Here is a 26,375-nt window from a genome sequence, read left to right as displayed (position 1 = left end):
GGCTATAGCGCACGTGCCAAGGCCAGAGTAGACACATTTGCTATTTAACGCACCAGTTTTTGTGACAAAACTATCGGTAGAGTTGAAAGTGTGATACAAAAACATTGAACTTTAGATTTTTATTTGGTACATGAAAATGTAAGTGAAAAAGTTGCACTACGTTATCACACATCACACACAGAATAGCTAGTGAAAGATGTCTGAGTGTAATAATGAACATTATTTTTTGTCAGCCCCTTTATGAGTGCACTTGTCTCTTTCTTGAGATAAACGCTTCTGCTTATGTCCAAAGAGATCCACACTCCACACACAAGCACAGGCATATACACTGAGCGTACAAAACATTAAGGACACCTGCTCTTTCCATGACATAGACTGACCAGGTGAATCCAGGTGAAAGCTATGATCCCTTATTGATGTCACTTATTAAATAGGGCGGCAGGTAGCTTAGTGGGTAAGAGCGTTGTGCCAGTAACCGAAATGTCGCTGGTTCTAATCCCCGAGCCGACTAGGTGAAAAATCTCTCGATGTGCCCTTAAGCAAGGCACTTAACCCTAATTGCTGATGTAAGTCGCTCTGGATAAGAGTGTCTGCTAAATGACTAAAAATGTAAATTCACTTCAATCAGTGTAGAGGAGACAGGATTTTTAAACTTTGAGACAATTTAGACATGGATTGTGTATGTGTGCCATTCAGAGGGTGAAAATATTTAAGTGCCTTTGAACGGGGTATGGTAGTAGGTGACAGTTTGTGTCAAGAACTGCAGTGCTGCTGGGTTTTTCACACTCAACAGTTTCCTGTGTGTATCAAGAATGGTCCACCACCCAAAGGACATCCAGCCAACTTGACACAACTGTGGGGAGAATTGGAGTCAACATGAGCCAGCATCCCTGTGGAATGCTTTCGACACCTCGTAGAGTCCACGCGCCGACAAATTCTTAACATTTTGTACACTCAGTGATACCATAACCCAGACACTTTGGGGGAGAATTGAACTTTGAGGGGAATTGATTATGCTCCCCCTGTGTCCACTGCAATGCCCTTTCACTTCTGATAGAGTCACATCAACCCAGCATCAGTGCACACTCTCAGCAACACTATGATTCCTGTACTTTTCTCTTTCCTTCCTCTTCCTCTTAGTCTCTGTTTCTCCTTCCGTCCTCCCCCTCTATCTCTCTCTCTTTCCCTCTGTCCCTCTCTCTCTTTCCTTACTATCGCTCTCTGGTGTGTAACCTCCCACAGTCTGCCTTCACAAACCCAGCCCTGCGTGAGAGCGCAGGGGAGAACAATCCATCACCTGCCCCCTCGGCCCCAAATCATCCATCCACAGGCCCTCCACCCTATCCCAGCTCTGGACGCACGCACACACACACACACACACACAGCCTCTCTCTCTTAATCAGACACCCAGTGTGTGTATCCCCAAGCTGGGCCAGGTCTGGAGCCTGCAGACACAGGGATGGAACCACACCTCAACATCAGGTCAGCTTATAAAAAGAAGGTGAGAGAGATAGAGAGGGGAGAGCAGTGGCCAAGAGCTGATAGAGAAACCTGGAAAATAGGTGGAAATAATAGTGGCGCTTGCCTATATCATTGAGATATTCTTGTTCCATTTCTATGACCAGTACGTGATGAGGGAGATGATACAGAGAGAGAGGACATTTGGAAAAATCTAAGATTTGAGGTTCTAAAAGCAACTCTTAGATGATCCTGAGATGGCCTGTGTAAGAATCCCTGGGAGATTTACTTCTGAAAGGGCAACTCCAACACTTTTAACATTTAGGTTGTTACTCTGAAGTATTTAGTGATGTCCTACATAGTTTTGGTGTACTTTCATCATTTCATGTCTATTGACTTTAGTGATGAGCAAAACCGGAAATTGTTTCTCCGTGACGTTTTCAAGTAGGATCCCTGAGATGACAAACTAAATTATGGACAGTAATTTCCAGCTATCTATACAACCCATCTGTAGTTTTCTGATCATATTGGAACTCCCTGCCACTGTATATGTTGCTCTGGTTGTCTTTGTATAATAACATCTGTAAATATTTTAAATAGGCGCTCAAAAACCTATATAATGATATTTATAGTCAGCTTACTCCAATATTTTTCCGTTGTTCAAGCCTCAAACACCCATGATTCCATTCGGCAAAACCACTCCCACAATCACTGACAAAGTTGCAGCTCCTGCGGCCTTTCCAGATAGCCTATATTTTCGTGGTGAAGTGCAAATAGGCCTACAGTGTTGTTGGATAGTTGCTCGGACAGTCGCAAAGGCTGTATTTGGCTGTTATTGTTGAAACCACTTTATTTCAGATACCTAGCTAGCATTGCTAATGTTTGCACCAAAGATACACTCCCTTGAGGGAGTGCTAGTTGGCTGAGGAACGCAATAACAGAAGCTTGAGCAATGCAAAAAAGGAGTCACCAACGTCAACCGAGTTCTAGGGCAATCTTGATAAGCGTGCCCTCCATTTCAAAGCACCTGGCAAACCATCGAAAACTTGTGAAAAGCCGGAGGAGAATTCCCCATTCACCACCGCTAACCTGTTTCACAACACTTCTTATGCATGGGCTTGACCTGAAAGGAGGCAGCCATTTGAAAAAGCTTTTACACCAGGATGTTAATTAGCATTTTTAGTATTTTCTGGAACGTTTTTACGGGTGGTTGTTTAAATGCTGCTTGGTTGAGTTGCAGATCTCTAGTTGGGAGTTGGAACACATCTTGTGGCTAACAGCACTAGCCTGAGCTGAATACCAAGTCCCTGTGGTGCAGCTGGTGGAACCGCTGTAGGAGACACAGACAGCCCCGGTGTCCTAAAGAACTCAAATCAATAGTCTGTCTAAATTGTGGTCCGACGCATCCTAATTTTGCCTTTCCAGGAACTAACGGTAAAAATTAGCAGTGAAGCTACATTTGGTATATTGACATTCATTGATGTGTTGAAATGACTTGACAATTATGCCCGGTCCCTGAACAAAAACAAGTAAAAGACAGAATCAAATTTTAAAAATCCAGAAAATTGACTAGCAACAACTGTATCCTAAAAGATACCCACCATGAGTACCCACTAAATTTGCTCAAGAGGCAAACAAAAGAAAAACCCACAGGAAACGAACCAAAACGGTGGAGTAAAAACAAAAGCAGATGAAGGGTAGTTTGTCCAAAACTCTAAATAGGGAGCACCAGCTAAAGGTGTCAAGACACTGGGCCACTCTTAAATAGCACCTGGGCAAGCACAGGTGAAACACCTTCCTACTAACGAGATGGCAACCAGCGCAGGTGTAACACATACTGACTAACGAGGTGACACCCTATGTGCCAATGAGCTATACGCGCTAAAGTCCAACCTCAAAACATAAATGGAAAAACCAAAACTTTTAACAGTCAAATAGGGGAGAGGCATTGTGCTGTGAGGTGTTACTTTATCTATATATATATTTTTTAAACCAGGTTTGCTGTTAACTGTACCTCACCATTTTCAAAGCCAACATTTGTAGATGTTGGGCAAAAGCACAAACAAACTGTTTTCATTCGCTCCCTGATGGTTGGAACTACAGGAAATGGAGTGGGTGTGTTATCTCCAAGTAGTCAAGCCTCAACATCACATTCTGGGGGGATACAATTGCCAAAAATATGACCAGTCGGTCAATATGTCTGCCCTCCTAGCCACTGCTGTATAGGGCATCAAATCAAATGTTATTGTCACATGCTTTGTAAACAACAACAACAGGTGTAGCCTAACAGTGAAATGCTTACTTCTGGGTCCTTTTCCAACAATGCAGAGTTAAAGAGTCTGGTCACTGCAGCCTGGCCTCAAGAAAGGAGCCTGGGGGATTTGATAGGCGAGGGAGGAGGGTTGTTTTGAGCGCAATTGGCAGTGCCAGGATAGATGGCGCCTGCAGTTGGCACTTGCCCCGGCATGGACTGAGGAATCAGCAGGCAGCTCGTCTGTACTGGGAGGAAGAGCCTCCCTCTACCCCCTTTTCACTCCCACTCTCTCTCTCACTCCCACTCTTTTCTCCTCCCTCTGTCTTTCCCTGTCCAGACTTCTCCTCCCAAGGCAATGTATTTTCTTGCCTTTTTTGTCGGGGAGCTTGGGTGGCATCGCATAGCTTTGTAAAAGCCTGCTCTGGCTCATTTGATGTGTACTCTTTCTAATTGGCACAATGGAAGGATGAAAGAGTGGCATCTACGGGATGCCACCCGTGAAAGATGACTTGATGAGCAAACTAGGGGCTGCCATCATGCACAACTCAATCACATGGGTATTTCAAGCTGTAGTAGAGGGAAAGGGAAAATGTACAGTACTGTCAGTATGTACACTATGCAGTCTATTCAAAGATGGAGAGTTTAAGTGAGCAACAGTAATCAACATGTTTACACTGAGCATTTACATTTGTGACACTGGCTAAATGGAAAAAACATTAGATTAAATAATGATGATGGGCTGCCGTACTTTAAAGCCACGGAGTGATAGTAAAGCCACGCTTGATATGAAGCTAAGAAAATTATGTTCTCTAACCTGAATGTAATGGGGGAAAGTATAATGGAAAATAGTCACATACTCGTCTCTCTGAGGATTTGACAGAGTAACAAATTACTGAACAAGAGAGGTGGAATAAATGCCTTATTTTTGATGGCAGGTCTAAACTACCAAGCTAAATCCATATTTTATGCATTACTTTTTATTTATTTATCTGGGTCACGGTCTAATATTGTTTTGAGTGTTTTCTCACTGAGCCTGAAACTCACAGATTGAATTGACTGAGATCCAATCAAATCATGAAGCCGATGTGACCAACGCTCAGGCAAGCTAAACTGCATTCTGGGAAATCTTGAGCGTTGGGAAGGTGCTGCTTATTCCACCAGCCGATGCCCTCGCCAAACAAAGTTACAGAGGTGGAAAATGATTTAACAGTCCTCTGGTTTTAACCTATTTTGGAAATCCATTTTATAGTATAATTTTGTTTTACAATTAAGAAGAGCTTGAGAGCCATACATTTGCATGCTGTCTATGATTTGGCAAACGAAGAAGAACAGTCAAAATTTTAACATCCCTTTTGCCGTTTTACTGTACATTCTCTTGACTGATATAGGCATGTATTATGTTAGGTTTGTACTAGACACAGGAAGCTGCTGAGTGGAGGATGGCTCATAATAACGGATGGAACAGAGCAAATGGAATGGCTTCAAACACCTGGAAACCATGTTTGTTACCATTTCACTTATTCCGCTCCAGTCAATTGAACGAGCCCGTTCTCCCCAATTAAGGTGCCACCAACCTCCTGTGGTACTAGATCAGACACTGAATGTACAAAACATTATGAACACATGCTCTTTCCATGACATAGACTGACCAGGTGAATCCAGGTGACAACTATGATCCCTTTAGTTTCTGCTTACAAGCAAAAACTAAAGCAGGAAGTACCAGTGACTCACTCAATACGGAAGTGGTCAGATGACGTGGATTCTACGCTACAGGACTGTTTTGCTAGCACAGACTGGAATATGTTTCGGGATTCATCCAATGGCATTGAGGAGTATACCACCTCAGTCACCGGCTTCATCAATAAGTGTATCGACGGCATTGTCCCCACAGTGACCGTACGTACATATCCCAACCAGAAGCCATGGATTACAGGCAACATTCACACGAGCTAAAGGCTAGAGCTGCCACTTTCAAGGAGCGGGACACTAATCCGGATGCTTATAAGAAATCCCCCTCAGACGAACCATCAAACAGGCAAAGCATCAATACAGGACTAAGATTGAATCCTACTACACCGGCTCTGATGCTCGTCGGATGTGGCAGGGCTTGCAAACTATTACGGACTACAAAGGGAAACACAGCCGTGATCTGCCCAGTGACGCGAGCCTACCAGACGAGCTAAATGCCTTTTATGCTCGCTTCAAGGCAAGCAACACTGAAGTATGCATGAGAGCACCAGCTGTTCTGGATGACAGTGTGATCACGCTCTCGGTAGCCGATGTGAGCAAGACCTATAAACAGGTCAACATTCACAAAGCCGCAGGGCAAGACGGATTACCAGGACATATACTTAAAGCATGCGCGGACCATGCGCGGAACATCTCCCTGACCGAGTCTGTAATACCTACATGTTTCAAGCAGACCACCATAGACTCTGTGCCCAAGGAAGCGAAGGTAACCTGCCTAAATGATTACCGCCCCGTAGCACTCACGTCGGTAGCCATGAAGTGCTTTGAAAGGCTGGTCATGGCTCACATCAACACCATCATCCCGGAAACCCTAGACCCACTCCAATTCGCATACCGCCCCAACAGATCCACAGATTACGCAATCTCAATCGCACTCCACACTGCCCTCTCCCACCTGGACAAAAGGAACACCTATGTGAGAATGCTGTTCATTGACTACAGCTCAGCATTCAACACCATAGTGCCCACAAAGCTCATCACTAAGCTAAGGACCCTGGGACTAAACATCTCCCTCTGCAACTGGATCGTGGACTTCCTGACGGGTCGTCCCCAGGTGGTAAGGGTAGGCAACAACACATCTGCCACGCTGATCCTCTACACAGGGGTGCGTGCTTAGTTCCCTCCTGTACTCCCTTTTCACCCACAAATGCGTGGCCAAACACGACTCCAACACCATCATTAAGTTTGCTGACGACACAACAGTGGTAGGCCTGATCACCGACAACAATGAGACAGCCTATAGGGAGGAGGTCAGAGACCTGGCAGTGTGGTGCCAGGACAACAACCTCTTCCTCAATATGAGCAAGACAAAGAAGCTGATCGTGGAATACAGGAAAAGGCGGGCCGAACAGGCCCCCATTAACATCGACAGGGCTGTAGTGGAGCGGGTCGAGAGTTTCAAGTTCCTTGGTGTCAACATCACCAATGAACTATCATGGTCCAAACACACCAAGACAGTCATGAAGAGGGCACGACAACACCTTTTCCACCTCAGGAGACTGAAGAAATGTGGCATGGGTCCCCATCCTGACCAGTAGCATCACCGCCTGGTAGGGCAACTGCTTGGCATCTGACCGTAAGGCGCTACAGAGGGTAGTGCATATGGCCCAGTACATCACTGGGGCCAAGCTTCCTGCCATTCAGGACCTATATACTAGGTGGTCAGAGGAACGCCCAAAAAATTGTCAAAGACTCCAGTCACCCAAGTCATAGACTTTTCTCTCTGCTATTACATGGCAAGAGGTACCGAAGCGCCAAGTCTAAAACGAAAAGGCTCCTTAACAGATTCTACCCCCAAGCCATAAGACTGCTGAACAATTAATCAAATGGCCACCCGGACTATTTACATTGACACCTCCCCCCTCTGTTTTTACACTGCTGCTAATCGCTGTTTATTATCTATGCATAGTCACTTTACCCCTACCTACATGTACAAATTACCTCGACTAACCTGTACCCCCACACATTGACTCGGTACCAGTACCCCCTGTATAAATCCTTGTTATTGTTATTTTGTGTTACTTTTATTTTTATTTTTTACTCTAGTTTATTTAGTAACTATTTTCTTAACTCTTTCATGAACTGCATTGTTGGTTAAGTGCTTGTCAGTAAGCATTTCACGGTAAGTTATATACCTGTTGTATTCAGCACATTTGACAAATAAAATGTGATAACATTTGATTTGATTGATGTCATTTATATTTTCTTTAGGCAGATTTTTGAATATTCACATGAAAATCTGTCGCCAATTGGATGGAAACCTAGCTAGTGAAAGACAATTGAGTGTAATAATGATAATTATTCTTTGTCAGCCCCTTTTTGAGTGCACTTTAACTTGTCTCTTTCTTGAGATAAAAGCATCTGCTTCGGTCCGAAGAGATCCACACTCCACATACAAGCACAGGCATATACATTGAATGTACAAAACATTAAGAACAGGTTGCTATGAATATTTTTTACCCATTGTATGAGAGATTCTCCAAAATTAAAATAGTCCAGGCATGTATACACTGAGCGTACAAACATTAAGGACACCTGCTCTTTCCATGACCAGGTGAATCCAGGTGAAAGCTATGATCCCTTATTGATGTCACTTGTTAAATCCACTTCAATCAGTGTAGATGAACGTGAGGAGATAGGTTAAAGAAGGATTTTTAAGCCTTGAGACAATTGATACATGGATTGTCTATGGTAGTAGGTGAAGTGCCTTTGAACGGGGTATGGTAGTAGGTGCCAGGCAGACCGGTTGGTGACAAGAAATGCAATGCTGCTGGGTTTTTCACGCTCAACAGTCCACCACCCAAAGGACATCTAGCCAACTTGACACAACTGTGGAAAGCATTGGAGTCAACATGGGCCAGCATCCCTGTGGAATGCTTTCGACACCTTGTAGAGTCCATGCCCCGACGAATTGAGGCTGTTCCGAGGGCAACTCAATATTAGGAAGGTGTTCTAAATGTTTTGTACATTCAGTGTACATCGTCTTAGTTGTATTTCAAACCAGAAATAAGGCGTGCATGCACCCCATAGTAAATTACACCTTTAAAGACTGAAATTGATATTACTCAAGATAACATGAATAAATGTGGTCTTTCAAGATTCAGCACTGCACACAAGAGGTGAGTAATACGAAAAGGCTGAACAAAGACACACCAGAGAAAAATAAAATCCCATCTGTATTAGGGGTGTCACGATACCATTATAATTATACTACAATACTCAATTTGTCATGGCAAAAAGAAAAACACGAAGCAGCCTAAACTCTGTTATATAAAAACCTGCTTTATGTAAAATATGGTGTGTTATAAATGGGAAAAGGACCCCAAATGACAAGATAAGGCTTGTTTTCATCAAGAAATTAAGCTGCTTCATGTTTTATTTGCTTGTCATGATACTTCTGAGTATCATGATTCTGGTTTCGTGACAACCCTAATCTGCATTTGGACATCATACAACAGTGAGGGACATTGAACAGTGATGGAGCTTGAAAAGACGGTATGACAACTCACCCCATTGGCTTTGCTCAGGGCTTGGAAGTAAATGCTGTAGCTCTTGGACGAAGAGAGAGGGGGGTTCCAGTAGCCGTTGTAGGTCTTGTTGTCGCCTACGGTGAAAGGCTGCACCACAGTCAGGTAGGTGGGCGGGAGCTCCGCTGCAAAGTAGTGGGGCAAATCCAAGATGGAGGCATTCTTGAAGCTGACCGGGACGGAGAAGCACTCCAGCACATCGGCCGCCCGCCGCACCTTCTGCTTGCGTTCCTCTTTCACAACCAGCTGGTAGGCACTGGGGAGAGAGCAGAGGGCAAAGGTCATCATCAGATGGCTCACCAGGGGCTGTATTTATCAAGCGTCTCAGAGTAGTAGTGCTGATCTAGGATCAGTTTTGCCTTTTAGATCACAATAAATAAGATTACATGGACATGAGGTACCTGATCCTGTATCATCACTCCTACTCTTGAGATGCTTGATACAGACTCAACTCAACCCCGGGTTTCCATAAGAAATGGGTTCAATGTTGATTTGAAAATTCATTCATAAAGATAATTACATTTAATAAGGAACCACCTAATGTGTGACTATAGCTATACTGTTGTATATACAGTACGGGTTTGTAATCTGTGTCGGGTCAGTTCAAAGCTTTATACAAAGTATATCTGAGCAGAGACAGGAGTCTTACTGCTGCTCTGTCTTAACCAGCCAATGAACAATTCATAGCACTCCAAATGGACCACATTACTGTTTTCCAGCATTAGTTTTGCTTTGCGAATAGTACACTCATATCTCCAGCGTGAACTACATCACCTACTGAAGAAGCAGACCTTTAAAAAATACATCATAGTGGTAACTCCGCGGAAAACTATATACTATTTTAATTTGGAACAGAAACCAAAATATTAAACACAGACTTGTCCAGAGGGAGCACAACCATTGGGCAGTCATTTCTGTGAGGGGCCAGTAGATGGAAGTCTCCCCCTAATTAGCCAGTGGGAGCTGTCTTTAGACTGGCCTTTTTGAAAGACCCTGTCTATGGAGAGGAAGGTAATGAGAGGAGGGTTTGTTTCTGCGCCGGGGTTCATGATTGGATAAGGACTTCTTTTGAGCCCTTGGTGGTTGTCCGCAATTATGTCCAGCTATGCCAAGAACACACTTCACAATTATATGCAATTAGGGAAATGTATGTTTCTGTAAAGGACTAGGGCAAATTATCCTAGCCTCTAATTTGGCATCTTTCATATGGGATAATTGCTGATGACCAAAGGAGAATGCACCTTTCTTTTCTCTGACAGCAAATATCAAATTAAAACTAATGGCTTTCAGAGATCAAATAAGTGCGGTGGAAAAATGGCTTGCTTGCATCTGTGTGTGCAGGATGGACGTAACAACATGCTGTCTGATCATGTCGTGACCTTTTTTGTAAACATGAAACATTTTCATTAACCCCTAACACTTGTGGAAATTGGCCTATATGAATAAGGCCAAATTGAAATGTTTCTAACAGAAGAACTATAAAAAGCAAATACATGACCATAGTAGCAATTGAAAGAGAACATTTTGGAGATTATGGGGAAATACATCATAGTGGTAACTGCGCAGATTTTTTTTTTTTTATCAGGCCAAAGGTGAGGACACAACAGTTCACCTGAAACAAGACTGAATTCAAACATTCAACTGTTGATTTTATGTGCATTTTACATTATCTGTACTTTTCACAGAATTTGTCAATAACAAAATTGGAAAATAATCTGGATAGATTCAGTAACATAATAACAATATTCATTGACATTTTGGAGTGGGTGCAAGATAAGAATAAATTATTATAAGGGTTTGAGTGAGAGGTCTAACAAAGTGTGCATAGTTCCTAATAAATTCCAATGCAATTTTATCACTCGAGGAAAGACCCTTCAACTGTAAGGTGCTTTTTTGAGCTCTCCGAGCTTTTCCATTGACGAACTGAAGCAAGGACACTTGCAGTTTTTGTTTGGAACACAGCCCTATTGTTGTTCAAATAATCCAAAAATGTTCCATTAAAAATCGCAATCAGGGTCAGCTGGTATCATTTGAAAGCTTATTCTATTGCCAACATGGCTAGCTAAGTTATAAAATATAACCTTATAGTGTTAGGCTTTCAAAAGGCACTTCATACAAACCGATTGTAATGTTGGTGCGCATAGAATGGAGTCATGAGCGCATTCATGTGCGTGCTCCGCTGTGGATTTTCTTAAAAATACGATAAACATCAGCTCATTCTGTTCGGGACAACCCAGAGTATAACACATGTCATCCTTGTAACTGTGGATCAAACATAGCGATCATAAACGTTGATACTGTAAATGACATACATTTTCAAATATGGAAATATGAAGTTCACATTTGGACTCACGGGTGTGTGGTTTGCTTGTATAAAATTAGAGCGGTATTCATTATAATGCTCAATGATTCATCTTTTAGAGCACATCGACTCCTCTCTATTTACAGCATTTCCCTCACTCAGACGTAACAAATGTGCAAAAGTAGCCCAATAAGCAGGAGGGATGGGAGCCTCTTCTTGTATCGCGTGGTGCTCAATTTTACAACGGTTGTCAGTCAAAACCCATACAGCGCTGTGAAGCCGAGAAGGTGAGCTCTGATGTCATGTATATCGTGTTACTGTACAGCCACTGCGTTCCAATTTAGGCGCTTATCAATGACAAAATTAGCTATTTTCAACTTGTATACAGGATGACAGGCGTTGTGAGTGGAAAGGGCTAAAGCTGTAGAGTCCAGAGCTTTTATGTTCTAGAGACAATTTAAAGCATTATCTGTATGTGAAATTTAGGCTACCGTATTTAACATGTAATGACCTGTTTTCAACATGAGGCAATGAAGCCCATGCACATCTGGTAGCACTTAGGGGCATATCTGAAGTGTTTATAAAATGATTTAGTAGTTGATACATCAAATAATTAAATAGATAATGTGAACAACATGTATTATATTTAACCTCTATGATATACAGCGCATTCTGAAAGTATTTCGACCCCTTCAGTTTTTCCACATTTTGTTACGTTACAGCCATACTCTAAAATTGATAAAAAATATATATTTTCCTCATCAATCTACACACAATATCACATAATGACAAAGCGAAAACAGGTTGTTAGAATTTTTTGCTAATATATATAAAAAAACAACCCAGAAATACCTTATTTACATTAGTATTCAGACCCTTTGCTATGAGACTCGAAATTGAGCTCAGGTGCATCCTGTTCCATTGATCATCCTTGAGATGTTTCTACAACTTAATTGGAGTCCACATGTGGTAAATTCAATTGATTGAACATGATTTGGAAAGGCACACGTCTGTCTATATAGGGTCCCACAGTTGACAGTGCATGTCAGTGCAAAAACCAAGCCTTGAGATCGAAGGAATTGTCCGTAGAGCTCCGAGACAGGATTGTGTCGAGGCACAGATCTGGGGAAGGGTACCGAAACATGTCTGCAGCATTTGTATTTGTATTTATTAAGGAGCCCCATTAGCTGCTGCTTCCTGGGGTCCTGCAACATTAAGGCAGTTATATACAATTAAGGATGAAGGTCCCCAAGAACACAGTGACCTCATCATTCTTAAATGGAAGAAGTTTGGAATCACCAAGACTCTTCCTAGAGCTGGCTCCTGGCCAAACTGAGCAATCGGGGGAGAAGAGCCTTGGTCAGGGAGGTGACCAAGAACCAGATGGTCACTCTGACAGAGCTCTAGAGTTCCCCTGTGGAGATGGGATAACCTTCCAGAAGGACAACCAGCTCTGCAGCACTCCACCAATCAGGCCTTTATGGTAGAGTGGCCAGACGGAAGCCACTCCTCAGTAAAAGGCACATGACAGCCTGCTTGGAGTTTGCCAAAAGGCACCTAAAGGACTCTCAGATCATGAGAAACAAGATTCTCTAGTCTGATGAAACCAAGATTGAACTCTTTGGCCTGAATGCCAACAACATGTCTGGAGGAAACCAGGCACCGTTCATCACCTGGCCAATACCATCCCTATGGTGAAGCATGGTGGTGGCAGCATCATGCTATGGGTATGTTTTTCAGCGGCAGGGACTGGGAGACTAGTCAGGATAGAGGGAAAGATGAACAGAGCAAAGTACAGAGAGATTATTGATGATAACCTGCTCCAGAGCGCTCAGGACCTCAGAGTGGGACAAGTCTCTGAATGTCCTTAAGTGGCCCAGCCAGATCCCGGACTTGAACCCAATCGAACATCTCTGGAGACCTGAAAATAGCTGGGCAGCGACGCTCCCCATCAAACCTGAAAGCGCTTGAGAGGATCTGCAGAGAAGAATGGGAGAAACTCCCCAAATAAAGGTGTGCCAAGCTTGTAGTGTCATACCCAAGAAGACTCAAGGCTGTAATCGCTGCCAAAGGTGCTTCAACAAAGTACTGAGTAAAGGGTCTGAATACTTATGTAAATGTCATATATCTAAAAACCTGTTTTTGCTTTGTCATTATGGGATATTGTGTGTAGATTGATGAGGGGAAAAAACTATTTAATCCATTTTAGAATAAGGCTGTAACGTAACAAAATGTGGAAAATGTGAAGGGGTCTGAATACTTTCTGAATGCATTGTAAATATCCCCCAAATATATATTTGTAGAGGTACTATGAAAATGAAAGAATACTGTATACCCATTTGGGTGTACATTTCTTTTATATTTTTATCCACAAATGCATTTTTCCCATCAGATATATAAATTCCATAATGCTACACAAGGCCTGAAAATATTGTTAGTCCAATAGCAAGTAAATTAGTAATTGAGGTATTCGGACGGTTAACACTGGGATATAGCTTCCTTCTGGGATGGTAGGTTGAGCGTAAACTGTTCTAATTCAATATGCACACACTTAACACATTTTCATGAATGTCAATGCGGTTGATGTTCCTAAAGCGGTTAAGCTGTTGTTCCAAGCCGATGGCCAGTAGTGTTTAATTGGCATAAGCTAGTATCTCGTGTCTGTATTGTCAAGGTTGTGTTTTCAATACTTGAACTAAAGGACATTTTGAAAATAACTGTGTTGCTCCGCCAACTACAATACAAATGTACAGTGAGGGAAAAAGTATTTGATCCCCTGCTGATTTTGTACGTTTGCCCACTGACAAAGACATGATCAGTCTATAATTGTAATGGTAGGTTTATTTGAACAGTGAGAGGCAGAATAACAACAAAAAAATCCAGAAAAACGCATGTCAAAAATGTTATAAATTGATTTACATTTTAATGAGGGAACTAAGTATTTGACCCCCTCTCAATTAGAAAGATGTCTGGCTCCCAAGTGTCTTTTATACAGGTAACGAGCTGAGATTAGGAGCACACTCTTAAAGGGAGTGCTCCTAATCTCAGTTTGTTACCTGTATAAAAGACACCTGTCCACAGAAGCAATCAATCAATCAGATTCCAAACTCTCCACCATGGCCAAGACCAAAGAGCTCTCCAAGGATGTCAGGGACAAGATTGTAGACCTACAAAAGGCTGGAATGGGCTACAAGACCATCGCCAAGCAGCTTGGTGAGAAGGTGACAACAGTTGGTGCGATTATTCGCAAATGGAAGAAACACAAAATAACTGTCAATCTCCCTCGGCCTGGGTGGAGTTGCAATGATCATGAGAACGGTGAGGAATCAGCCCAGAACTACACGGGAGGATCTTGAGACAGCTGGGACCATAGTCACCAAGAAAACAATTGGTAACACACTATGCCGTGAAGGACTGAAATCCTGCAGTGCCCGCAAGGTCCCCCTGCTCAAGAAAGCACATATACAGGCCCGTCTGAAGTTTGCCAAAGAACATCTGAATGATTCAGAGGAGAACTGGGTGAAAGTGTTGTGGTCAGATGAGACCAAAATCGAGCTCTTTGGCATCAACTCAACTCGCCGTGTTTGGAGGAGGAGGGATGCTGCCTATGACCCCAAGAACACCATCAAACATGGAGGTGGAAACATGATGCTTTGGGGGTGTTTTTCTGCTAAGGGGACAGGACAACTTCACCGCATCAAAGGGACGATGGACGGGGCCATGTACCGTAAAATCTTGGGTGAGACCTCCTTCCCTCAGCCAGGTCATTGAAAAAGGGTCGTGGATGGATATTCCAGCATGACAATGACCCAAAACACATGGCCAAGGCAACAAAGGAGTGGCTCAAGAAGAAGCACATTAAGGTCCTGGAGTGGCCTAGCCAGTCTCCAGACCTTAATCCCATAGAAAATCTGTGGCGGGAGCTGAAGGTTCGAATTGCCAAACGTCAGCCTCGAAACCTTAATGACTTGGAGAAGATCTGCAAAGAGGAGTGGGACAAAATCCCTCCTGAGATGTGTGCAAACCTGGTGGCCAACTACAAGAAACGTCTGACCTCTGTGATTGCCAACAAGGGTTTTGCCACCAAGTCATGTTTTGCAGAGGGGTCAAATACATATTTCCCTCATTAAAATGCAAATCAATTAATAACATTTTTGACATGCATTTTTCTGGATTTTTTTGTTGTTATTCTGTCTCTCACTGTTCAAATAAACCTACCATTAAAATTATAGACTGATCATGTCTTTGTCAGTGTGCAAACGTACAAAATCAGCAGGGGATCAAATACTTTTTTCCCTCACTGTATCTTGATCCCCTTAATTCCTTTTGCATTAAAATTGCACTTATTTCAATGACTGCTACTAATACCTCAAAAACCCACCAGACCAACAATAATTATATTTTTCATTTAATAGATTCAGTGGACTTTGGTGAACCATTTTAAGATTGGGATACATGCGAAGTGGATGGACTTTCTGTGCTTGTCTTTATTTTTTTTAAATATATTTTATTTTTATTGGCCCATAAAACTAACTCCGGCGGACAAAACTTTGTTTTACATTTTCATTTTTTACAGCTATTTTGTTACGTATATGTTATTCATACATGGTACTTTTATACACAGTATTACATGACAGAAATATAGTTTGAGATACACATTACATATTAAAAGGTACTCAGATATACACTGCTCAAAAAAATAAAGGGAACACTAAAATAACACATCCTAGATCTGAATGAATGAAATAATCTTATTAAATACTTTTTTCTTTACATAGTTGAATGTGCTGACAACAAAATCACACAAAAATTGTCAATGGAAATCAAATTTATCAACCGATGGAGGTCTGGATTTGGAGTCACCCTCAAAATTAAAGTGGAAAACTACACTACAGGCTGATCCAACTTTGATTTAATGTCCTTAAAACAAGTCAAAATGAGGCTCAGTAGTGTGTGTGGCCTCCACGTGCCTGTATGACCTCCCTACAATGCCTGGGCATGCTCCTGATGAGGTGGCGGATGGTCTCCTGAGGGATCTCCTCCCAGACCTGGACTAAAGCATCCGACAACTCCTGGACAGTCTGTGGTGCAACGTGGCGTTGGTGGGTGGAGCGAGACATGATGTCCCAGATGTGCTCAATTGGATTCAGGTCTGGGGAACGGGCGGGCCAGTCTAGAGCATCAATGCCTTCCTCTTGCAGGAACTGCTGACACATTCCAGCCACATGAGGTCTAGCATTATCTTGCATTAGGAGGAACCCAGGGCCAACCGCACCAGCATATGGTCTCACAAGGGGTCTGAGGATCTCATCTCGGTACCTAATGGCAGTCAGGCTACCTCTGGCGAGCACATGGAGGGCTGTGCGGCCCCCCAAAGAAATGCCACCCCACACCATGACTGACCCACCGCCAAACCGGTCATGCTGGAGGATGTTGCAGGCAGCAGAACGTTCTCCACAGCGTCTCCAGACTCTGTCACGTCTGTCACATGTGCTCAGTGTGAACCTGCTTTCATCTGTGAAGAGCACAGGGCGCCAGTGGCGAATTTGCCAATCTTGTTGTTCTCTGCCAAATGTCCTGCACGGTGTTGGGCTGTAAGCACAACCCCCACCTGTGGACGTCGGGCCCTCATACCACCCTCATGGAGTCTGTTTCTGACCGTTTGAGCAGACACATGCACATTTGTGGCCTGCTGGAGGTCATTTTGCAGGGCTCTGGCAGTGCTCCTCCTCCTTGCACAAAGGCGGAGGTAGCAGTCCTGCTGCTGGTTTGTTGCCCTCCTACGGCCTCCTCCACGTCTCCTGATGTACTGGCCTGTCTCCTGGTAGCGCCTCCATGCTCTGGACACTACACTGATAGACACAGCAAACCTTCTTGCCACAGCTCGCATTGATGTGCCATCCTGGATGAGCTGCACTACCTGAGCCACTTGTGTGGGTTGTAGACTCCGTCTCATGCTACCACTAGAGTGAAAGCACCGCCAGCATTCAAAAGTGACCAAAACATCAGCCAGGAAGCATAGGAACTGAGAAGTGGTCTGTGGTCACCACCTGCAAAACCAGTCCTTTATTGGGGGTGTCTTGCTAATTGCCTATAATTTCCACCTGTCTATTCCATTTGCACAACAGCATGTGAAATTTATTGTCAATCAGTGTTGCTTCCTAAGTAGACAGTTTGATTTCACAGAAGTGTGATTGACTTGGAGTTACATTGTGTTGTTTAAGTGTTCCCTTTATTTTTTTGAGCAGTGTATATGGTATACATAACATACGGTATACATAGTCCCATGTAGCTCAGTTGGTAGAGCATGCGCTTGCAACGCCAGGGTTGTGGGTTCGTTTCCCACGGGGGGCCAGTATGAAAAATGTATGCACTCACTAACTGTAAGTCGCTCTGGATAAGAGCGTCTGCTAAATGACTAAAATGTAAAATATGGTGTTTTCAGTCCTAACTATTGCAGATCATGAGCTTTTAACCTCTTATGGATTGTACCCTTTTATTCAATTTTCGCCTAAAATGACATACCCAAATCTAACTACCTAAAGCTCAGGACCTGAAGCAAGGATATACATATTATTGATACCATTTGAAAGGAAACACTTTGAAGTTTGTGGAAATGTGAAATTAATGTAGGAGAATATTAGGAATGTGTTCTTAATGTTTGTACAGTGTATATAAATTCTAGTCGTACTTTATCAAAGTTTTTTCTAAATCTGCTATGAAGACCAGGCCTGGTTTCTTCGATGTTTCAAACCATTGTTTCAAGTAATTGTCTTATATTATCTCCAATGTATTGTCAATGTAAAAACAATCTGTCTGATTAGGATGGATAATATCCAATAAAACCATTTTAATTCTATGCGCTATGCATTTTGCCAGGATTCTTGCATCATAACATTGAAGTGTAAAGGGCTTCCAGTTTAATAAATGGACTGGATCTTTACACTTACCACCTGGGTCCTGTTTTAGTAACATTGAAATCAGACCTTCTTGCTGTGTATCTGATAGTCTACCATTTTTATAGGAGTAGTTAAAACATGTGAATAGTGGATCTTTGAGCATATCAAAAAAGGTTTAATATACTGTAACTCAACTGGTATGCCATCAAGCCCTGGAGTTTTTCCGGACTGAAAGGAATTCATTGCATCAAGAAATTCCTCCTCTGTAATGTGGCTTTCACACAAGTCTTTCTGTACAGTTGTTAATTTTACACTATTATTAGGAAAACATCATTACATTTAACATCATTCAGTGGAGATGGAGGAGACTGAAAAGAGAACATATGCTTAAAATATTTAGCTTCCTCTTTCAAAATATAATTTGGTGAATCATGCATGACTCCGTCATTTGTAACGTGTTTCTGTAAATTCTTTGTGGATGGAAAATGGTGAAGAATGCCCCAAATTATGTTTTAATCTTCATAATTGAAGATTTAAAACAATTTGGTGCATTTTCACAATTTTCCATCCAGTTTGCTTAATTCGTTTTATATATTACACTTCATTGTTCTTGAATAAGTTCCTCCAGTTCTTTATGTTTTTACTCTAACTTATTCTGTGCCTCTATGGTACTGTTTTTATTGCCATCCATCTGTGGTGTTAGTTCCTCTGTTTCCTTTTTTAGTCTAATCTCATTTGACCTAAATTAGTTTTTGCTTTAAAGATTAGTCTTGAATTGCATGGCCTCTGAAGGTACATTTGAAAGTATCCCATACAATAAGGGGATCTGCTGTACCTATGTTATGCAGGAAAAAGTCAGTTATAAATGATTTTGTCTTGGTTAAAACAGCTTGTCATCCAGTAGGCTTTGATTACATTTCCAATATCCTTGCCCACATGGAAATTCGGTAAGAGTTATGTGGATGCCAATTAGATGGTGGTCTGATCGCATTCTGTCTCCTATCAACACTTTTTCAAACTTTTGGTGCCAGTGAGAAGGACACAAGAAAATAGTCACGACGATTAGCTTGATTAATCCTCCTCCATGTATACCTGATCTCACTAGCTCAGGGTTTTTAAGCCTCCATATATGCATTAGTTCTAATGTGTCCATGATATCCGTGATCTCCTTAAGTGCATGAGGGTGAAAGTTTGTAGTGTGATTCTGTGGACTTCGGTGAATCATTTCAAGGTTGGAATAAAAGCTTGTAACTTGTCTTTTTAGAGAAAGAAAGGGGGTAATGCTTTGGTTGAACCTTGTGCAAATAGGCCTAAGTGTTAACTGCACTATCATGTGTTGTGTATGACCAATTATTTTCTTATTTTGCAGATAAGCAGTAACAACAACCAATTAATACAATTTAACATAAAATCTTCCCACACAATTATTTTGTCAATCTGACACCTCCATAATGCCAAGCAAAAAAAAATGTGTGAGTTAGGCTTTACGCAAGAGTTTTCACATTTGAAGCAGAGAAAAACAGACTAGGTTTAAGTAAACACTTCCAAAATGGAGACACTTGGACATGTAACTAACTACCGTACTGCAGACATAATGGACCTGACTGAAGTGATGTCATAGTGTGGTACCTGACGGGAGCTCCTCTGGACTGCGCAGGCTTCAGCAGAACTGTGATGGTGGTGTCCGTCTCGTTAAGAGGGGGCATGTCGGTCTCGTACTCCGGCATTGATGGGGCTGGTGGGGAAAGATTCAGAGGGTATGAGACAGAGTTGTGTTTATAAGGGCACGCAACGGAGAACGTTTGAAATGTTTTGCAATGAAAAACGAAAATGATTGAGTCTGTTTTGTTACTTTTGTTTCCTAGTAAACACAACCCCTTTTGAATTATTATCTTTAAAACCCACAATCAACAGACTTGGTCCCCTGACATCATGAAATAGTGGAGTCAGCCCTGTGATTTCTGAAGCTAATGCACTATAGAGTATTGGCATACAGTCACAGTACCTACATAGACCATCTCCATCTATGGATTTAAGTCAATGTTGTCCATGAAGCCATTGCTAAAGATTGACCTTTTTAAAGATGTACCCTAACACAAGCGTGTTGGTGTGAAAACCTTGCCCAATACACGTCACGAATGTGCCATCTCTCTAAAATGTCACGTCTTCCCCAATCTTCATTATCTCCAAAACATTCATAGGACAACCTTGATTAGATAAATCGCAGCAGACTGGAATTAGAAATGCCAAATCGTTCAAGGATTCAAAGAGAATGGTGTTGATGCTGCAGGCCATCAAGGCTCTAGTCTACTGTATGACTGACAACTAAGACAGGGAATGTTTACTATCAGAGATAAGAAGACAAATCCTTCATGCTTTTGTTACACCATTTCTATCTATGAATGTCAGTGAATGACATGGTTCAAATGAATGATGTACAATGTTAAACAATTGCTCACTGTTTGGTTGCTATGTTGTGTGAATGTATGTGGGGTCTGTTTGGTTGCTATGTTGTGTGAATGTATGTGAGGTAAATTGCCATTCTAGAGAGATTTTGACTGTCAGCAAAAGCATTGAATTGATGTGTCAATGACGTGCCAATGACGTGATTTTCCTCAACCCAACTTTGTTTGACCACGTATGTAGATGTTATTGCTCTAATCCTCCTTTATTTCCATGGTGAGACTCATGCCACTTCATGAATCATTCCCAGCATGCTTCCTTATATACACATTTGAGAGGCCACTAATGAGAAGAAGGTGTGTCAATTTTTTTTAATTGCGGCATTCTAAGAACAAATGAATAACAACACGCTGGCCTTACTAGTCTTAGTAATTTGTTCGAGCCTTGTTCTGAGAAATATTCTTAGAAAACAGAGCGATATTTTGTGGGCAGTTGTCAGACGTAGGGCTGTTACAGTGACCGTATTACCACCACACCGGCGGTCACAAGTCATGACGGCAGTCAAATTCCACGTGACCGTTTAGTAACGGTAATTAGGCTTCTCCAAGCTCTGATGCTGCTGATGGTCATTAGTAGCCTACCAAACTTGCTAACTGCCTGATACTCAGCACTCTATTGTCCCTCTATTCACTCTGACATTACATTTACATTTTACATTTTAGTCATTTAGCAGACGCTCTTAACCAGAGCGACTTACAGGAGCAATTAGGGTTAAGTGCCTTGCTCAAGGGCACATTAACGTCATTTAGCAGACGCTCTTAGCCAGAGCGACTCACAAATTGGTGCGTTCACCCTATAGCCAGTGGGATAACCACTTTACAATTTGGGGGGGGGGGGGGGGGGGGGGGGGTTAGAAGGAATACTTTATCCTATCCCAGGTATTCCTTAAAGAGGTGGGGTTTCAAATGTCTCCGGAAGGTGGTGAGTGACTCCGCTGTCCTGGCGTCGTGAGGGAGCTTGTTCCACCATTGGGGTGCCAGAGCAGCGAACAGTTTTGACTGGGCTGAGCGGGAGCTGTGCTTCCGCAGAGGAAGGGGAGCCAGCAGGCCAGAGGTGGATGAACGCAATGTCCTCGTTTGGGTGTAGGGACTGATCAGAGCCTGAAGGTACAGAGGTGCCGTTCCCCTCACTGCTCCATAGGCAAGCACCATGGTCTTGTAGCGGATGCGAGCTTCAACTGGAAGCCAGTGGAGTGTGCGGAGGAGGGGGGTGACGTGAGAGAACTTGGGAAGGTTGAACACCAGACGGGCTGCGGCATTCTGGATGAGTTGTAGGGGTTTAATGGCACAGGCAGGGAGCCCAGCCAACAGCGAGTTGCAGTAGTCCAGACGGGAGATGACAAGTGCCTGGACCAGGACCTGCGCCGCTTCCTGTGTAAGGCAGGGTCGCACTCTCCGAATGTTGTAGAGCATGAACCTGCAGGAGCGGGTCACCGCCTTGATGTTGGCGGAGAACGACAGGGTGTTGTCCAGGGTCACGCCTAGGCTCTTCGCACTCTGGGAGGAGGACACAGCGGAGTTGTCAACCGTGATGGCGAGATCATGGAACGGGCAGTCCTTCCCCGGGAGGAAGAGCAGCTCCGTCTTGCCAGGGTTCAGCTTGAGGTGGTGATCCGTCATCCATACTGATATGTCTGCCAGACATGCAGAGATGCGATTCGCCACCTGGTTATCAGAAGGGGGAAAGGAGAAGATTAGTTGTGTATCGTCAGCGTAGCAATGATAGGAGAGACCATGTGAGGATATGACAGAGCCAAGTGACTTGGTGTATAGGGAGAAAAGGAGAGGGCCCAGAACCGATCCCTGGGGGACACCAGTGGTGAGAGCACGTGGTGCGGAGACAGCTTCCCGCCACGCCACTTGGTAGGAGCGACCGGTCAGGTAGGACGCAATCCAGGAGTGAGCCGCGCCGGAGATGCCCATCTCGGAGAGGGTGGAGAGGAGGATCTGATGGTTCACAGTATCAAAGGCAGCAGACAGGTCTAGAAGGACAAGAGCAGAGGAGAGAGAGTTAGCTTTAGCAGTGCGGAGAGTCTCCGTGACACAGAGAAGAGCAGTCTCAGTTGAATGACCAGTCCTGAAACCTGATTGGTTTGGATCAAGAAGGTCATTCTGAGAGAGATAGCAAGAGAGTTGGCTAAAGACGGCACGCTCAATAGTTTTGGAAAGAAAAGAAAGAAGGGATACTGGTCTGTAGTTGTTGACATCAGTGGGGTCGAGTGTTGGTTTTTTGAGGAGGGGAGCAACTCTCGCTCTCTTGAAGACGGAAGGGACATGGCCAGCGGTCAAGGATGAGTTGATCAGCGAGGTGAGGTAGGGGAGAAGGTCACCGGAGATGGTCTGGAGAAGGGAGGAGGGGATGGGGTCAAGCGGGCAGGTTGTTGGGCGGCCTGCAGTCACAAGTCGCAGGATTTTATCTGGAGAGAGAGGGGAGAAAGAAGTCAAAGCATAGGGTAGGGCAGTGTGAGCAGGACCAGCAGTGTTATTAGACTTAACAAACGAGGATCGGATGTCGTCAACCTTCTTTTCAAAGTGGTTGACGAAGTCATCCACAGAGAGAGAGGAGGTGGGGGGGGGGGGGGGAGGATTCAGGAGGGAGGAAAATGTGGCAAAGAGCTTCCTAGGGTTAGAGGCAGATGCTTGGAATTTAGAGTGGTAGAAGGTGGCCTTAGCAGCAGAAACAGATGAAGAAAATGTAGAGAGGAGGGAGTGAAAAGATGCCAGGTCAGTAGGGAGTTTAGTTTTCTTCCATTTCCGCTCCGCTGCCCGGAGCTCTGTTCTGTGAGCTCGCAGTGAGTCATCAAGCCACGGAGCTGGGGGGGAGGACCGAGCCGGCCGGGAGGATAGGGGACACAGAGAGTCAAAGGATGCAGAAAGGGAGGAGAGGAGGGTTGAGGAGGCAGAATCAGGAGATTGGAGGGAGAAGGATTGAGCAGAGGGAAGAGATGATAGGATGGAAGAGGAGAGAGTAGTGGGAGAGAGAGAGCGAAGGTTGCGGCGGCGCATTACCATCTGTGTAGGGGCAGAGTGAGTAGTGTGGGAGGAGAGCGAGAGAGAAAAGGAAACAAAGTAGTGGTCGGAGACTTGGAGGGGAGTTGCAGTGAGATTAGTAGAGGAGCAGCATCTAGTGAAGATGAGGTCAAGCGTATTGCCTGCCTTGTGAGTAGGGGGGGACGGTGAGAGGGTGAGGTCAAAAGAGGAGAGGAGTGGAAAGAAGGAGGCAGAGAGAAATGAGTCAAACGTAGACATAGGGAGGTTGAAATCCCCCAAAACTGTGAGGGGTGAGCCATCCTCAGGAAAGGAACTTATCAAGGCGTCAAGCTCGTTGATGAACTCTCCAAGGGAACCTGGAGGGCGATAGATGACAAGGATATTAAGCTTAAATGGGTTAGTGACTGTGACAGCATGGAATTCAAATGAGGAGATAGACAGATGGGTTAGGGGAAAAATTGAGAATGTCCACTTGGGAGAGATGAGGATTCCTGTACCACCACCCCTCTGACCAGATGCTCTCGGGGTATGCGAGAACACATGGTCAGACGAGGAGAGAGCAGTAGGAGTAGCCGTGTTTTCAGTGGTGATCCATGTTTCCGTCAGCGCCAGGAAGTCGAGGGACTGGAGGTTGGCATAGGCTGGGATGAAGTCAGCTTTGTTGGCAGCAGAACGGCAGTTCCAGAGGCTGCCTGCGACCTGGAACTCCAGGTGAGGGGTGCGAGCAGGGACCACCAGGTTGGAGAGGCAGCAGCCGCGCGATGTTGTGCGTTGTTTGTGTAGCCTGTGCAGAGACGAGAGAACAGGGATAGGCAGAGGCATAGTTGACAGGCTGTAGCAAATGGCTACAAAAATGCAGAGGAGATCGGAATGAAATGAGCTAAGCATCTGGGAGAGGAGAGAGGGGGGCCTCCCTCACCAAAAACTTCTACCTCAGAAACTAAAATTGTTTCACTGAACAGTTGTTCAATGTTTAAAGGAATAAACTCAAACCCACTTTATTCAGCTAGCCAACTATGACACCATAGCTGACTAGCATGCTAGCATCCAATAACACACAGTTTAACACACAGTTAAGCACAAATACTCACAACAAACCACCAATAGTATGTTAACTAGCTAACCAGCATGCCAGCATCCAGTAACACACAGCCAAGCACAAACACTTGGTCACAGCAAACCACCAATAGTGTGATAACACACTAAACAGATCATTCGTGTCTGTGTCAAGTTCCTTTCATGACGCAGCAATGATTCAACATTGGCTAGCTAGGACAAGTATATTGTAATTAGCTGCTACCGTACCGTTCGCTGGTCGTGCTGGGTAGCTAGGTCGTGCTGGGTAGCTAGCAATGGCCACTGTGTTGGCTTTGTTTTAAGAACGGCTAGCTAGCTAGCTTCGTGCTACACCCGGCACACAATGGCTACTGTGTTGACTCTGACTCTGTTCGAAAAAACGGCTAATTAGCTCGCTTCGTGCTACAGCCGGCACGGCGGAAGACACTGCCAAGACACAGTAGCTACCCACGATACCTAGCTATGACGCCGTAGCTGACTAGCAAGCTAGCATTCATTAACACACAATTAGCACCAATACTTGGTTACAACAAACTGCCAAGAGTGTGTTAGCACACTAAACAGATGATTCATGTCCGTGTCTAGTTCCTTACATAACGCAGAACGCAGCAAAAATTAAACGTTGGCTAGAAGCACATTTAACAGTGGGACAGCTAATCGTTACCAGTAGCTACCCGCTAGCTAGCTAGCCTCGTGCTTCGATACTAACCTACAATAACCTACGGAAACCTACAACAACAACAATACTAACCTATAATAAATACAATACCTAACTACAACTAACTACCAACCTACGATCTAATGCATGGTTAAGCTATACTCAACACCAAATGAGAAGTTTGCTTACCTCCAGCTAGAGAGCTAGAGAGCTAGAGAAAAACACGTCCTCTCCCGACTGCTGCTACAGGATCTCCATTACATTTACATTTTAGTCATTTAGCAGACGCTCTAATCCAAAGCGATTTACAGTTAGTGGGCCCCCGTGGGAATCAAACCCACAACCCTGGCGTTGCAAGCACCATGCTCTACCAACTGAGCTACAGGAGGGCCTTACATTAATGTAAATGTAATCGAAAATCTAATCGAACACTTCATGAGAGCCCATGAGCTCATGTTGCGCAACATTTCTATAGGCTATGCAATTGTGTGAGAAAACTGAGTGATGGCCTCTATTGAAAAAAGGAGGATCCCATCAGCTTTCTATAGGCTAAGCCTACTATATTAATTTCTCAACTTTCCTGATATTAAGCACATTGCTTCGCTTTACAACAAGCCTACATGGCTTGCATGAAAATGAACCAAGGGAAAAGCGTCCTCCATTCACTATTTAAGTGCATAGATGACGTGTATTTCTTTCCGATGCCCCTGTTTTGAGACAGGTGCATGATAATGGTCCATTCTAAATCAAAACAAATTTCACACATACAGTGCCAGTCAGAAGTTTGGACACACCTACTTATTCAAGGGTTTTTCTTAATTTGTACTATTTTTTACAGTGTAGAATAATAGTGAAGACATCAAAACAATGAAATAACGCATACGGAATCATGTAGTAACCAAAAAAGTGTTCAACAGATCAAAATATATTTTTTATTTGAGATTCTTCAAATAGCCACCCTTTGACATGATGACAGCTTTGCACTCTTGGCATTTTTT

The 26,375-nt window shown here is 43.6% G+C and overlaps 1 protein-coding gene across 1 annotated transcript in view; it reads right to left on the bottom strand.

Moving 5' to 3' along the window:
- Positions 1-26,375, bottom strand: part of ptprt (protein tyrosine phosphatase receptor type T) — a gene marked incomplete at both ends in the record, with an annotated part of 404,935 nt that overhangs the window by 137,003 nt on the left and 241,557 nt on the right. Inside the window, 2 exon segments of the mRNA XM_084173452.1 lie at positions 8,971-9,244; positions 19,819-19,924. Of these exon segments, the coding sequence (XP_084029578.1) occupies positions 8,971-9,244; positions 19,819-19,924 (380 nt within the window).

The sequence above is a fragment of the Coregonus lavaretus genome (assembly GCF_964263955.1).
Source record: "Coregonus lavaretus genome assembly, chromosome: 12".
Taxonomy (NCBI): domain Eukaryota; kingdom Metazoa; phylum Chordata; class Actinopteri; order Salmoniformes; family Salmonidae; genus Coregonus; species Coregonus lavaretus.
Note: the sequence above shows the minus strand (reverse complement) of the source record. Positions and strands in the feature narration are given on the sequence as shown.